Raw genomic sequence first — 13,998 nt, forward strand, 5'->3', positions numbered from 1 at the left:
CAGAACGTTTTTAATAATGTTTTGCACCGTCGTTTATTAGTGAAACGAAGCATTTAATTCAGTGCAGCTGTAAAAAACGTTCAGCGAGGCAGTCCGAAATTCGTACGGTGGTTTGTTTACTTCCATTCGGCAGTAAGTAGTAACAGCGATTTGTGTACCGCGCACGTTAGCGTTCTATATATACAGATTCTATAACGATGATGATGTCGAGTCAGCGTTACAACGGAAAGGGGCTGCAGTAGCTTCTGAGGGTAAAGACCCCCTGAGCACCCGAGGGTGGAAGTCTGACTTCCAGCTCATATGAAGATGACATTCACACACTCGCTTGCATAACCCCTTTTTACAGGGGGGGGGGCTCTTTCAAACAGCGTTCCTACGACCTGCCAGCCTGCAGACGAGGTACCCTTTCCCCTGTTTTCCATCGGTAAACTGGACAACTATCAAAACAACCCAGAAAACCGCAAAAGCGGGAAAACAAGGGAAAGCGTGCCTCGTCTGTAAGGCCACAGATCGCTGGAACACGGTTTCACACATCTCACAGATAGAACACGGGGCGAAGAACAACCATGCCCGAACCAGGACTCGAACCCTGGAAGCCCAAATCACATGGAAGACGCGCTTCCCTTAGGCCAGGACGCCGACTACAGATTCTGTAATATTCATTATAATAAATTATAAATTACACTCAAGAGCCAAAACATTATGATCACCCCTACATTTTGCAATGAACTCGCCTGGATGACGTGGAAGGCACGTGATCAGGTGGAAGTGGTATTTAACCGTTGCTGGAGACTCTGAAGAATCATTCTTTCACTTACTTCTGTGTGTGAAGGGAAAGGCTGCGGATCTAAGCGACTTTGATAGAGGGCAGATTGTAATAGCTCGAAGACTCGGAACAAGTATTTCCGAAACTGCACGACTCGTGGGTTGTGCGCGATCTACAGTTGTTAGTACTTATGCAAAGTGGATGAATGACGGTGAAAGCTGCAGTAGACGACATGGTGTTGGACGTCCACACGCTATCAAAGAAAAAGGTCATCGGAGACTGTCTCGCATGGTGAAGCAAAACCGCTCTGTACTCAGCTGACAGCAAAATACAATGCAGGGCCAAGTAGAATAGTATCGGAACACACTTTTCAGCGCACACTGTTGAATATGGGGCTACGCAGCAAACGTCCCACTCGTGTGCCTTTGCTGACCAAGCGTCATCGCCAAGTGCGCCTGCGCTGGGCCCGAGAACATCGCGACTGGTCCATGGATCAGTGGGAGAGAGTTGCCTGATCAGATGAATCACGGTTTGTCATGCATCACGCCTATAGCCGTGTCAGGATACGCCGTCTTCCAGGCGAACAGTTGCTCCCTCAATGTACAGTAGGTCATACACAGGCCGGTGGTGGCGGTATTATGCTTTGGAGGACGTTCTATTGGGCGTCTCTGGGACCCGTGGTTGTGGTAGAGCATACCATGAATGCTACAGGGTATCTGAACATCATTGAGGACCAGTTGTACCCTTACATGGCCTCTGTTTTTCCAGCTGGAAATGGAATTTTCCAACTGGACAACGCCCCGTGTCACAAGATTAAAATTGTGTTGGAGTGGTTCCAGGAACATGATGCTGAATTCCAGTTAATGTCCTGGCCGCCTAACTAACCGTATCTTAATCCGATAGAACACCTTTGAAATGACATGGGACAGCTCAGAGTACAAAGACCTCAATATCTCGTATTTGCGTGACCGTTGCTTAAACATTTGGTACAATCTGTCTCCGACCATCTACCAAGGACTTGTGGCATCCATGCCAAGGCAGGTTGAAGCTGTGTTGCGCGCCAAAGGTGTGCCAACTCGTTATTGGCAGGTGGTCATAATGTTTTGGCTCTTGAGTGTAAAGGCCGAAAAATAGGAAATAATTAAAAAATTTGGATTTTAATGCGCTAATAAATTTGTATTTTTCAAATTTATTCAACTTGTTATTAAAGGTGCATATGTCGAGCCTTTCTTTGGTGAAGAGACAAACATTTTAACCAAATTCTAATATTGTTGATATTATGATCTCTGTTTCAAGAACAAGCGGAAGTATTCTCCCATCGGCTTTTAAATTCATTGATGCTATATAGATTGTTTCGTATGTTATGAAGAACACTGGGTGTGGATTTTGAGTTTATTTGCTTCTTAGAGTTGTCATCCAAAATTTGGTGTTCATCTTCAACTTAGCTGGCAGGACCAAACACTCATTTTCAACTGCCCAAGTCATTTTAGAGTTATCGCGTCCAGAACATATCACCAGCTCTCTGGCGGTTTATGTCTAAAATCTGATGCCAATACATTGCTTTATTGCATTGCTGTATTTCCCATATTTGGCAACTTACGATTTTGAGTAGTCATGTTCACATCTGCGACTTTCTTCGGGAAAAATTTGATGGAAACATTCAATGTTAATATAAATACCATATACCAAATTTCATTCACAATATACCTTCAGGTTTTAAAATGTCACTAAATCTTTTGATGTCTGTCTACTACTCATCTAATGCATCGGCCGACAACCCATTCGATTACAGGGACACAGATCTGCATCTCTCGAACTCAGAAGGTCTGACATCTCCAAGTCTTCATTTATCAAGTCTTAAGAGAAACTTTTTACCAGTTACGATATTTTTTTCTTTATATATTTCATATAGGAAAAAGCGACAAGCGGGAGTGGTCATCCGAAAACTTTCTCGCATATTCTCTAATGAAGATGAATTTGAGTTTTAGACGTGTTTTCCCCAACCGATTAAATTGAAAATAAAATGTAACGCAGAACTACACGTGTAGTCACAAAGTCACATCTCGAATTTGATGCATTTAAGTCCTTATGGTCTTGAGTTATCTCGTTAATATGTTTCTGAAAGTACAGACCGACAGATGGTCAACACTTTGTGCGAATTGACCAATATTTATAAGCGTCTATAATGTTAAAAATGTGTACCGAATCTTATCTGTCTAGTGCTCTCCGTTTTGTATTTATCGTGTTAACTTATATTGCAACAATTGGACAGGCAGACTTCCCTGTCTGGAGTTTGCTCAAAATTTGATAGAAAGTCACAAAAATTCTATTTAAAAGACTATATATAAATTTCATCCGATTAACTCAAAAAGTTTTCGAATTATCTTTGTCAAAGACAGACAGACATTTTCCAACAATGTGTTTTTCGAACTCGGGAATAAAGTGTGGAGATTCGTCAGAATCTAGGGTTCGAGTTTCTTGACAGGAGATTTTGTACAGGAGAGAGTGAAAAAATAAGCTATGATGTTAAAAATCTTTCAAGTTTAATCCTAAAAAATTCACTTATTCATGAAGAAATTTTGAATTAAATTCGAATTTCTATTCTAAAACATCGGAACATGAACGTAATTTCGGATTAGTTGTTTTATCTTTATCTTTTTTTCCTCTTAATTTTATTCTTAATTACATTGTAGAAATAAAATGTACTCAAAAACATATTTAAAATTTTCACAACACTCTTCAGTTAAATTCACTATCTGGAACAACAGTAAGTATTTTTTGCATAAATGTGCTTCAAATATTTTAAAATTATTATAATTGAAGAAAGTCATAGAATGGAAACTAAATTAATATTTTTGAAAGCTTTTTTTTTTTTTAATTTTAAAATGATGTGTTTCGAAATTGAAATTTTTTGATGGCATGTTTCGAAGTTATTGAAAAAAATATATAAAAAATGTTATTGATTTTTAATTTCATATCTAATCTAAATTATGAAAAATTCTTCCTTATTGTGTACTTTCACGTAAATAAATAACTACACATCATATTTGGTAGCCTGAGATTCAATAGCCCACCTTGTAGAGCGTTTTGAACATTTTTTCAGCAGAGATGTCGCAATTTATTGAATGTGTAGAGATTCCATAGACATTATCACGTTAAAATCAATTGTTTATGAAAAAAAATCCAACAAAAAAAACCTAATTAATCGAGGTTGATAAACCATCTAATTTATCACCTTCATTCAAAAAAAAATCAATGACAAGGAAGTGATTGAAGTCATTTGTAACCAAAATAATATTTTGTAACTAAGTGAGCCAGCTGTCATTTCAAATCAGCGTTGCCATTTATGAAAGGGAAAAAGTCAAGAAAAGGCCGGATGTGACTGGAAAATTAAATTCCCCTCTTATCATTTCAGATGCGATTCTGCAGCAATAAAAAGATAATCAGAACCCCACCCTACCCCACACACACGCGAGCGGTTTATGTTTAATCTAAACCGGCGTAAGTGTGAAGTTTTTATTTTATTTTTATTTTAATGATTTATTTTGCTTTTTCGTATAAGAAATATAGAGAAAATATTCGAATATTCTTCAAAAAATTCGAACTCGAGATTTTGACGAATCTCTCTGTTTTAGATCTCCCTGAATGCGAGAAATACATTTTTTGAAAATGTCTGTCTGTAGTAAAGATTTCAGCGCGATGACTGAAATCTTTTACACTAAGTTTGTAGATTTCAGTGCAAAACATTGGATTCCAGAGTTAGCATATTCGACAAAAACATACTTTGGAGGATGCAAAGACTCACATCGAAGTATTTTTCGAAATTTTAATTTGTAGGAAATAAAAAGAAACTAACTGCTATTAGCGACCAGCTTGTTTACTCAAGTTATTGTAAACGTTGTAGGTATTTAAAACGGTTAATATGAAAATGCCTTTTTTAAAATTTCAATGTGTTATTCCATACGATTAAAAGACATGAATTCTATTGAATCAGGCTACTACAAATTATTGTAGTGCAAATTTTTTTTAAAAAATGCATATACAGTGAAATAAAAACGGAAGAGAAAATCCTATTTTCCTACAATGTTCCAAAGAAGACAATTTTTTTTATCTTAATTTTAATGTAAGCAAAAGCCCGCAATTGAGTATTTTGATGGAAGAGTTTGAATTCCATCATAACATAGTTTCAGACTGAAACCAAAGTAAATTAAATAAAATATACATGAAAAATAGTTAAAATACTGTACAGAAACGAAATTGATATCATTAAAAAGATAATCTTTTGAATTTGAAGATAAAGCAAAATCCATTTTGTGTAAACAATAGTTTTGGAAGATTTGAACATCAGTTTTCGTAAGCCAAGTCATTGCAATTACCCTTCCGGTGACAACTAATCCCATTTTTGCCCTCAATTAAACTTGGTTTATTTTTGTTTCTAATAGCTTATCTTTTTTTACATATTCTTTAAAAAATTGAAATTTTGAAATTTTAAGTGAAACCGCAAGCTTGCATTCGAGAAATTTTGATAATATTTAACAGCTCCGTTAATCAGTTAAGCTAATGGTTGAATTAAATACATTGTAATAATAAGATTTTAAATTTTTTAATAGTTTTGTGGTAATTAGAGATAAAACTTATCACCAAGGGAAGCTGTGATGAAATTTTTTCTACAATTTACTTATTTCTAAACATTTCTGAATTTTTAAATATTATAAATGAATGTTTAAAAATATATTAGGGTGACCCATAAGTTTCTTTCTTATTTATAATATGAAATGAATACACAATATTTACTATTATTTTGTTATATAAGAACCTTTTTGCTCCATTCCTTCTTCCATCTCACAGGAAGCCTCAGCACGCCTTCTTTCCAAAATTGTTGTGTTTCGGAAAAGAAATAATCTCGAGGCGTGCTTTTATTTCGCTGATGGATTTAAAGCGCTTATTGCGAAGAGAATTTTTCAAGAACAGAAAGAACTAATAATCAGATGGAGCGAGATCTGGAGAGTATGATGGGGTCTCGCGTTGTCATGATGAAAAACAACGCCTCTTCGGTTCATTCATCTTGGCCACTTTTTTTTTGCTATGGCAGCTTTCCATTGATGACAGTATTTCGTAGAATTTACTGTTTCACCTTGATGAAGGAGCCCGTAGAAAATGACGCCTTTCCAATCCCACCAAATAGATAAAAGAACTATTCTGGGGTGTAGTAGAGTTCTGATGCGACTGAAACCGATACCATGGACGGCATATTTTTAAGCCTGCATGTTTGCACAAGCAGAGCCAGATGAGGCCATTCATAGTGCGATGAGAAAGAAACGTTCATATATTCGCTCTTTCAATTTGAATTGTTCTTTTCTTATTGTAGCACACTAATTTTTTAATGAATTTAAAAAAGAATATTACAAAACAATTTTATACACGAGATACTGCGAAATTCAATAATTTCGGCAATCCATCTTATCTGCAAATTTTATGACCCTGTTCCATGCCAACAAGCAAAATGTTAGGTAGTTGAAGTTGAATCATTTCGGTTTCAGACTGCTGCTAACATTTTAGATGGTGTAACGGATTAGGTAAGAGGAGGTGAAACTGAATAAGTGTGTCGTAGCTAGAACGTGTTAATATTTATCACAATTTGAATTGGAAAAATTCTTTGCTAGAATAGATCATGAAAACCAAGCTACAAATAAATGATTTTATTGAAATATGTCTTTTGCAGCAGTCTCAGTGAGTAGACACTATGACGTCTTTTGTGTTTAACTTCGTAGTACAACGAAGAAAATGGATGATACATCCCCTTTGCTCGACGGAATCAAATATTGAATATATGTTGGTAGCTACACTACGCATCAAATTTCATCTAACATCATAGCTAAGCTTACGATTTATTGTCAAAGGTATAGCGCAAGGTATCGTTTAAGGTATGTTCGAGTTAAAGTTTTTGAAAAACGCTCTAAATGAGTTATATTTTTCAATTTTTGAGTAAAAAGAATTGAGAAAACATCTATGAAACTAAAATATACTAATAAAATGATAAAAATATTTTAAAAACTGGAAAAAAGAGCTCTTTGGCTGAAAAGAAATGTCAAGCAAAAATAGTTTGGTTCAGAAGTCTGTCAAGTAATCTGCTTAAAATTTTGCAGATAGCTCAAGAGATATATTTCTCAGCTTCCGAACTAAAAGGTAAATTTCTATCCACTCTTTAAATATTGAGTTTCGACTGATGAATGCCTTGAAATTTTCTGTTTTCTCGCTTTGAAAAGTATTAAAACAACTATTCAAATATTTCTAAATGAATGGATTATTTATTCTCTGGTTCAGAAACTACAGGACATATTGAGAAATTATTATACCAAATTTCAACCAAAAATAAGCATTAGATTGTAGATGATGAGGTTTTTCGTAAGAAAATTCTACCAAAGATTATAATTTGAAAAAAGGTTTTATAAAGCAAACTCTTCGAACATTAAAACTATTAAATAAAAAAGAAAATCATATTTTTTCAAAAAAAAATCGATTTCAACATAATCTACACTCAGTTTAACCTTACATTCATTCATTTCAACCTTCATACATTTCAACCTTAACATACACTCAATTAGACAAAGCGACAAATAGCAAATGAGTGAATGACTTATTTGGCTTAAAGTACCTTACTCATTTACAACAGTACTAATAAAAATATGTGCTAAATTTCATTTATCTAGCAATTTGCTTTTCTTAACTGTCTTTTCGGGTTTATCATGTCACATAAAGACGGACCGATAGGCAAATTTTCTATGGAAATTTTTTTCCTAGACTTTATTGAAATAAAATCTATTGTTTTGCTGTAGAAATCACATACCAAATGTTATGCTTGTTAACGCGCTAGCAGAGAGAAAGGCTTAACTCTAAAAACGAGTTTTTCGAACACAAGGAGACTTGAGATACAAATATACTCAATATGCTGATCGATTTTTTTAAAAATAAGTACAATACTTTTATTGACGCGATTAGAAATCATTAAAGATTTTAAAATCGATTTTTTAATAGATTTTTGGAAAGTAAAAATGATTTTACGAAGCCCAACTAAATCATGTAGTCCTTCTTCTGTGACTTTTGAACGCAGTAATGCAGTGTGGTGCATTTTGTGTACCATAATAATAGAATAAGCAAAACTGCGTATGCAGTTTAAACTTTTCAACAATTTGGATCCAAAATTTGACATAAATCTGCAATTTTGTATCATAGTCGAATCTCAAATTTTATTTATCCAAACCATTGTGTTTTTGAGTTATATCGTTTACATATTTCAGAATGTACAGACCAACAGACGGTCAGCACCTTGTTGCATTTGACTGAAAATTTGACAGGTGTCTGCATTTTAGATATTCAATTCGTGTACCGAATTTCATCTGTCTAGCTCTCTTCGTTTTGTAGTTATTGTGCTAATACACACTTTCGAATAGCGAGACAGATACACTTCTGAACGAATTTTGGAATTTTGCTCAAAATTTCATAGAAATCAACAAATTCGGCGTAAAGCCAGTATACCAAAGTGAATCCGTCTAGCTCAAAGTGTTTTTGAGTTATTGTTGTCACAGACGAATGGACAAACAGATAGGCATAGTGCTAAAACAGTGTTTTTCGAACTCAAGAAGGTTTAAAACATGGAGATTCTACAAAATTTTGGATTCGAATCATTGGACGCTTACAAAATTCTCTCTGTACTTCGTATACCAGAAAGTTAAATTAGCTGCTCCCTTTACTCTACACTTCTAATGATAAATCTACATATCAAATTTCATCCATATACTTATTCGAATTTTTCATAGGTCTATAGAAAGGATTTCTTTGGATGGTTTATATCCAAATTTTGAAAGAAATCTACCAATTTGGTGATAAGGCTATATACCGAATTTCACTGCTTTAACTCTATTGACTTTTCTTTTATCGTATTCACAGGCGGATAGTGAAGGGTAATTCTAAAATTGTGTTTTGTGGTATCTGAAAGATTTAAAATGTGAAGATTCATCGAAATCTTCCGGTCAAATGACTGTTATCTCTCTTCGTATTAGAAAGTGAGCATATTTGGTAAACAATTGTGTGTGATTCTCCGTTCACTTCGCACTTTCAAAAAAATGCAACGTTTTTTTGTTTTTGTTTCTTTGATAAAGTCATTGTTGTACTTCAAGAAAAGCCCGGATGCCACCGGAAAATAAATCTCTCTCCTTATCATCCGAGATGTAGTTTCTATCATCCCATAAAAAGATAACCCGGAGCAGCGGGAGCCCACCAGAGGGAGCCACCAGCGCCGACACGGAGTACCCACTAGTATAAACACAGGGCGAAACTGCGGCCGCTTTCCAAACACGTTCAGTAGATCCATTGTTGCTTGTGCTTTCCGTTTCTCTTTCGGGCGTGAAACTACCTGTTGCAGTTAGAACAGATATGGAAAAGCCGGGATCCCGTTTCCACGTGGAGCCGGTGCAGAATTCGGAGGGGGAAGAACCCCCTGGTCAGCCGCAGGTCAGTATTTGCGTGATGGACAGCAATGACCAGACGGTGGCCAGCAATTATGACTCCCACAACGTCCGCAGCCTGCTGCATTACACCCAGGAAGCCTTGCCTCGGCTTGACCACTATAGGAATGTCCACTCACTACATGCCCATTTTCCCAGGCCCACTTTGGACGAACTGCATAACGGCAACATCCCCTCAGCTGCAGATCAGGTGAGTCTTCTGCCTCCAAAATGGAATTTACTCAGTATGCATTCAGTGGCGTAGCAAGAGCGAGTGGTGTTAGGAGCGTAGTGTAATTTTTTCGCTACTATTCGCTGTCAATAGCTCATCATGGGTAATGTTTTGCTCTTCATATTCCAACAGTAGCATAAACGCACTAATGCTTACTTCTCAGAATCGGCTTTATGAATTGGCATAAACGTATGAACGTTTTGCTCATCCTATTTGACTTCAAAAAATAGCATAAATGCACCAACGTTTTGTTCATTTTTTGAAAATTGGCATAAATGTACTAATATTTTTTCTGTCCCTTAACGTGGATAAATAGTGGGAAAAGAATAACTTTAATTACACTCATCATATATGACTTAAAAGGGTAACATAAAAGCCCTAATGTTTAACTGTTCATATTTTAGTTCCAAAAGTGCCATAAACGCACCATTGTTTTCTTCTTAGAATTGGCTTTACGAAATGTCTTAAATTTTTAAACGGTTTCTCCTCAAAGTTGACTTTTTAAAGTAGTTTAAATGTATTTATGTTTTGCTCATTTTTTAAAAAGTGGGATAAATGCATCAATGTTTTGCTCATTTTTTAAAAAGTTATGATAAAAGCATAAATGTTTTGCTCAATATTTTTAAGTAGCATAAATGCATTAATATTTTGTCACTATATTCCCTTCTCCCAATGAATGGCACCCGGATATTTATACCCCTTTCCCCCTACGCCATTGTATCATTCTTTTCAAATAAGTGCCGAATTTAATGGTATAAATAGACAGTTTGGGGTCTACAGCAAATATGTAGGACGAATTCGTCAAGATTTAAATTCATGACATGACGATTATGTAGGTACTCCTGATAACAGAAGCTATATAGGTACTAAAAAGATGCTACAGCACTTCGATTCCATAAATATGAGACTATAAACATAATATATCACCATGGCAATATATTTATGCAACTATCTAGATACTTTATACGGCTATATAGATACTATTTATGTGACTATATTGGTGTTGTTTATAAGACTATAGGCATCATAAAGGTATTATTATATATTTATAGGACCATACAGATACTTTATAGACACTCCATATATTATTATTATATAATTTACACGATTATATATTTACACGCTATATATTTACACGCTATATATTTACACAAATATATAGATATTTTAAAGGTACTGCGTCATTCTACGACTATCTGCATACAAATTAAGATTTTATATCACTAAGACTATATTTGTACAATTATATAGGTACTTCACTTTTTAGATAGAGTACTTTCAATACTGATTATATTTTTAAAGCTGTCTTCATGGGCAGATTAAATTTGATGGGGGAATTAAAATCTTAATTTCTTGAGGGTACTGTATGATTAAATGGAGAGAATTCCGTATATGCGTTGTGGCGGCTTTTACATTATGATTGAGGTAGTTGGGGGCTCTCGCTTAAAACTTTTCCCTGCGCAGTGATATTTTCTGCGTGGTTTAAATTTCAACTTTTTTAAAAATAATGACCAATAGTTTAATAATTAGCTAATAAAACTAGTATTACGTTTTTGACTTAATGTGACGCCTTTTTATTAAAATTTTTAACTAAAGTATTATTTATTTTTAATTAATTTGAGTTCTAAATTTCATTTTAAAACAAATTTTATCCATTATATTGCTGTTTACTCATTTTTCAGATCTTAATTGCATCTGAAGATTAAAAGCTTTAGTAAAATTTTAAATAAATACACATATTATTTATTAGTAGTACAAAAGAGATCTTTTCTTCCATTTTAATTCGAACGGAAACACAGCAGCTTTCTTTCCCTCACTGTCCGAGCGATCATCAAATACTAAAACGCTCCGAGTGCTCTAAAGCTTAAATAGATTTCAAAAATCTCCATTAAGAACTTCCAAATGCAATTTTTTTGTATGCTTCAAATTCAAAAAGGAGGGAAAATATTTTTTACGTTATTCATGCGTTATATTTCTACCGCTTTTCAAAACGCTTAGATATTCTAAATCAAAAATAACAGATAAAATGTTCTCTTGTCGAAAATATGGTAAACATTTAAAAAAGAATTAAAGATTAATTGATAAAATAAATAATTTAATAACGATGTTCCTTGCTTACATCAGGGAATAGCGCTTAAATATCGTTTGATAGCTTATAAGCTTTTTCATTCTATTTAACTAAGAATTTTGAGTGAGAAAAAAAATATTTTATTATATAATAAATAAATTAATTCTCACTTTATTTACGGATAATCATTATGTACGAAAACGATAATCGTTGTGCATAGTTCTATGAAAAATTGTTTCTTGAATATAAAAGATGTTTATTGATATTGCATATACATTTTAAGTGTATTTCTTATGATATGAACTATATATACATATTGGTATCCATATAATATAAACTCCGTACATAGCCTATTTTTAGCCCCAAATCTAAAAATTTCTGCCTTTGTTATAAAAATATAATTTGGCAGAAATTTGTAAAAATAAATAAATCAACGACGTTGGTTTTCCTATTAAAAGCTTCATGAATTATTGTTGAAATATACACAAAATATCGTATGCAGATAAAAGTTCGATTAAAAGTCCAGTAAGATAGTTTCACATTTTAATATGCTTAGATCAATGTAGAGTTTGGTAATATTTTCAAACATTACTTTTTATTTCTTATTACAAAAAAAAAATGGAAAGAAAGACAGTGAGAGAATAATATAAGAATACAGTTACGAAATAAGTTTAAAAGAGATTTGAATTGTTAATCTGAACTCAATATAATAACATTTTAGGCGTGGTTCGTTCTATATTTATTTTTAAAATGAATGCTTAATAATACAGCTGCGGTAATGTGCAGGTTATAAAGTTATTTATTATTGTTACAATGCCTGTTTGTATAAATAAAATATCGTTCTCAAATAGTGAGAATATTGCTTAAAAATATTTTTGAAAATTTATTAAAAATTAGACAAAATTCAGGTTACGAAATGGTTATTATTTGAATTTTGAAGTGATGTGAAAATGATTTTTGTGCCACAATGCACTTGTATATTAATCGGGGCTTCACTGAAAATTCCTTTCTTAGTTAACAGCTACTACGCAAGAAGTCATCGCATGAAGAATTTGGTGCTTCTAGGTCCTACTATCTGTCATGAGTCATTTTGCATTATACATGTCATAGGACGCAATTTTTTGACAATATACTATTCTGTGCACATTGTCATGTTGAAATTAAAAAGTTACAAATGAACTTTTCCTCCATTTTTTATAACTTGTTATAATAACATCAATATGAAGAAGTCAGATGAATGGCCGGGAAAATGAGAATTTTTATTTAAATCGTACGTAAGCGTAGTTTGAATATAGATTCACGTTTTCTTTATTTAATGAAATAACTAAAAACCAAGGTAAATACCTTAAACCTTGATAAATGAAACCGAAATATTTTCTGGCGAAGGAAAAAACAAAACTTTCTCTTATTCGAAGCTCGAATATCTCCATTGCAAACGGGTCACCAGTGGATTTTAGAACCAGCCAGTTGAAGCGGTTCTCAGTGAGTCTTTCTTTGTGCAAAAACTAGTCGTTGTCTATACTGCATCATTATTTGTATGCAAATAGAGCGTGAACGCAGGCGGGTTCTATTCTTTCATCGATAGTTCTCTTTTCCGGAAGTGTCTGCGAATAAATAAGAAAATTTCGGTAACGTTAATGGCAACAGAGTGTCAATTACGCATTCTGCTCGGATATTCCGCTTTCATGATTCATTTGGAATAAGACATTTTGTTACATTGGTTACGAAATGATATGCGCAGTTTTGCTCGGAAGTGAAAATAATTTTATATCAATAAAAATACATTTATACAAAATGTTAAAAAAAGTATTCAAAATCTTCATAAAGTGAAAATAATTTTATATCAATAAAAATACATTTATACAAAATGTTAAAAAAAATATGCCAAATCTTCTTATCGTTTGCATCTTTATTTTTATTAAAAATGAGAATACTAATGATACAAAACGATTCTTAAATCACGCAGTTCTTAAAAAACATTACAGATTGCATCTAATGTATTTTTTTTTAATCACACAAGTCTAATTTTTCCAATAAGTGATTGATAATTTTTAAAGAATAGAATAATTTTTTTTTACTATATTGTTCATTGTTAATCATAAAAAATTAAATCTAGGAAAATAAAACGCCATAGAAGCCATTAGTGCTCATTAAATCTAATTCTAATTTTGCTCATAAATTTTATGAACAACGTAGAAACTTTTAGGGAAACTTTAAATGAACTCGTTTTTCGCTCATGAAAAACAATATTTATTTTCAGAGAAAAGATTGTTTAATCTTTAGTCTTCTTCATTCTTAATGCATAAATGTATTTTTAAAATTTCAAATTATTTTATTTATTTGATTCCAAGTTTATAAGCATTGCTTTCAAACAAATAATATTCTCAGTCAGCTCTCAACAACCGAAACAAAATAACAGAAAAGTAAA

The 13,998-nt window shown here is 33.3% G+C and overlaps 1 protein-coding gene across 1 annotated transcript in view; it reads left to right on the plus strand.

The window, feature by feature from the left end:
• The first annotated feature begins 9,132 nt into the window (after window positions 1–9,132).
• The window catches only part of LOC129957135 (solute carrier family 12 member 3-like), a 169,362-nt gene continuing 164,496 nt past the window's right edge, over window positions 9,133–13,998 (plus strand). Inside the window, exon 1 of the mRNA XM_056069303.1 lies at window positions 9,133–9,481. Coding sequence (XP_055925278.1) covers window positions 9,200–9,481 — 282 coding nt within the window. The 5' untranslated portion in view covers window positions 9,133–9,199. The remainder of the gene's footprint in view (window positions 9,482–13,998) is intronic.

This window comes from Argiope bruennichi, chromosome 2 (genome assembly GCF_947563725.1).
Source record: "Argiope bruennichi chromosome 2, qqArgBrue1.1, whole genome shotgun sequence".
Taxonomy (NCBI): Eukaryota; Metazoa; Arthropoda; class Arachnida; order Araneae; family Araneidae; genus Argiope; species Argiope bruennichi.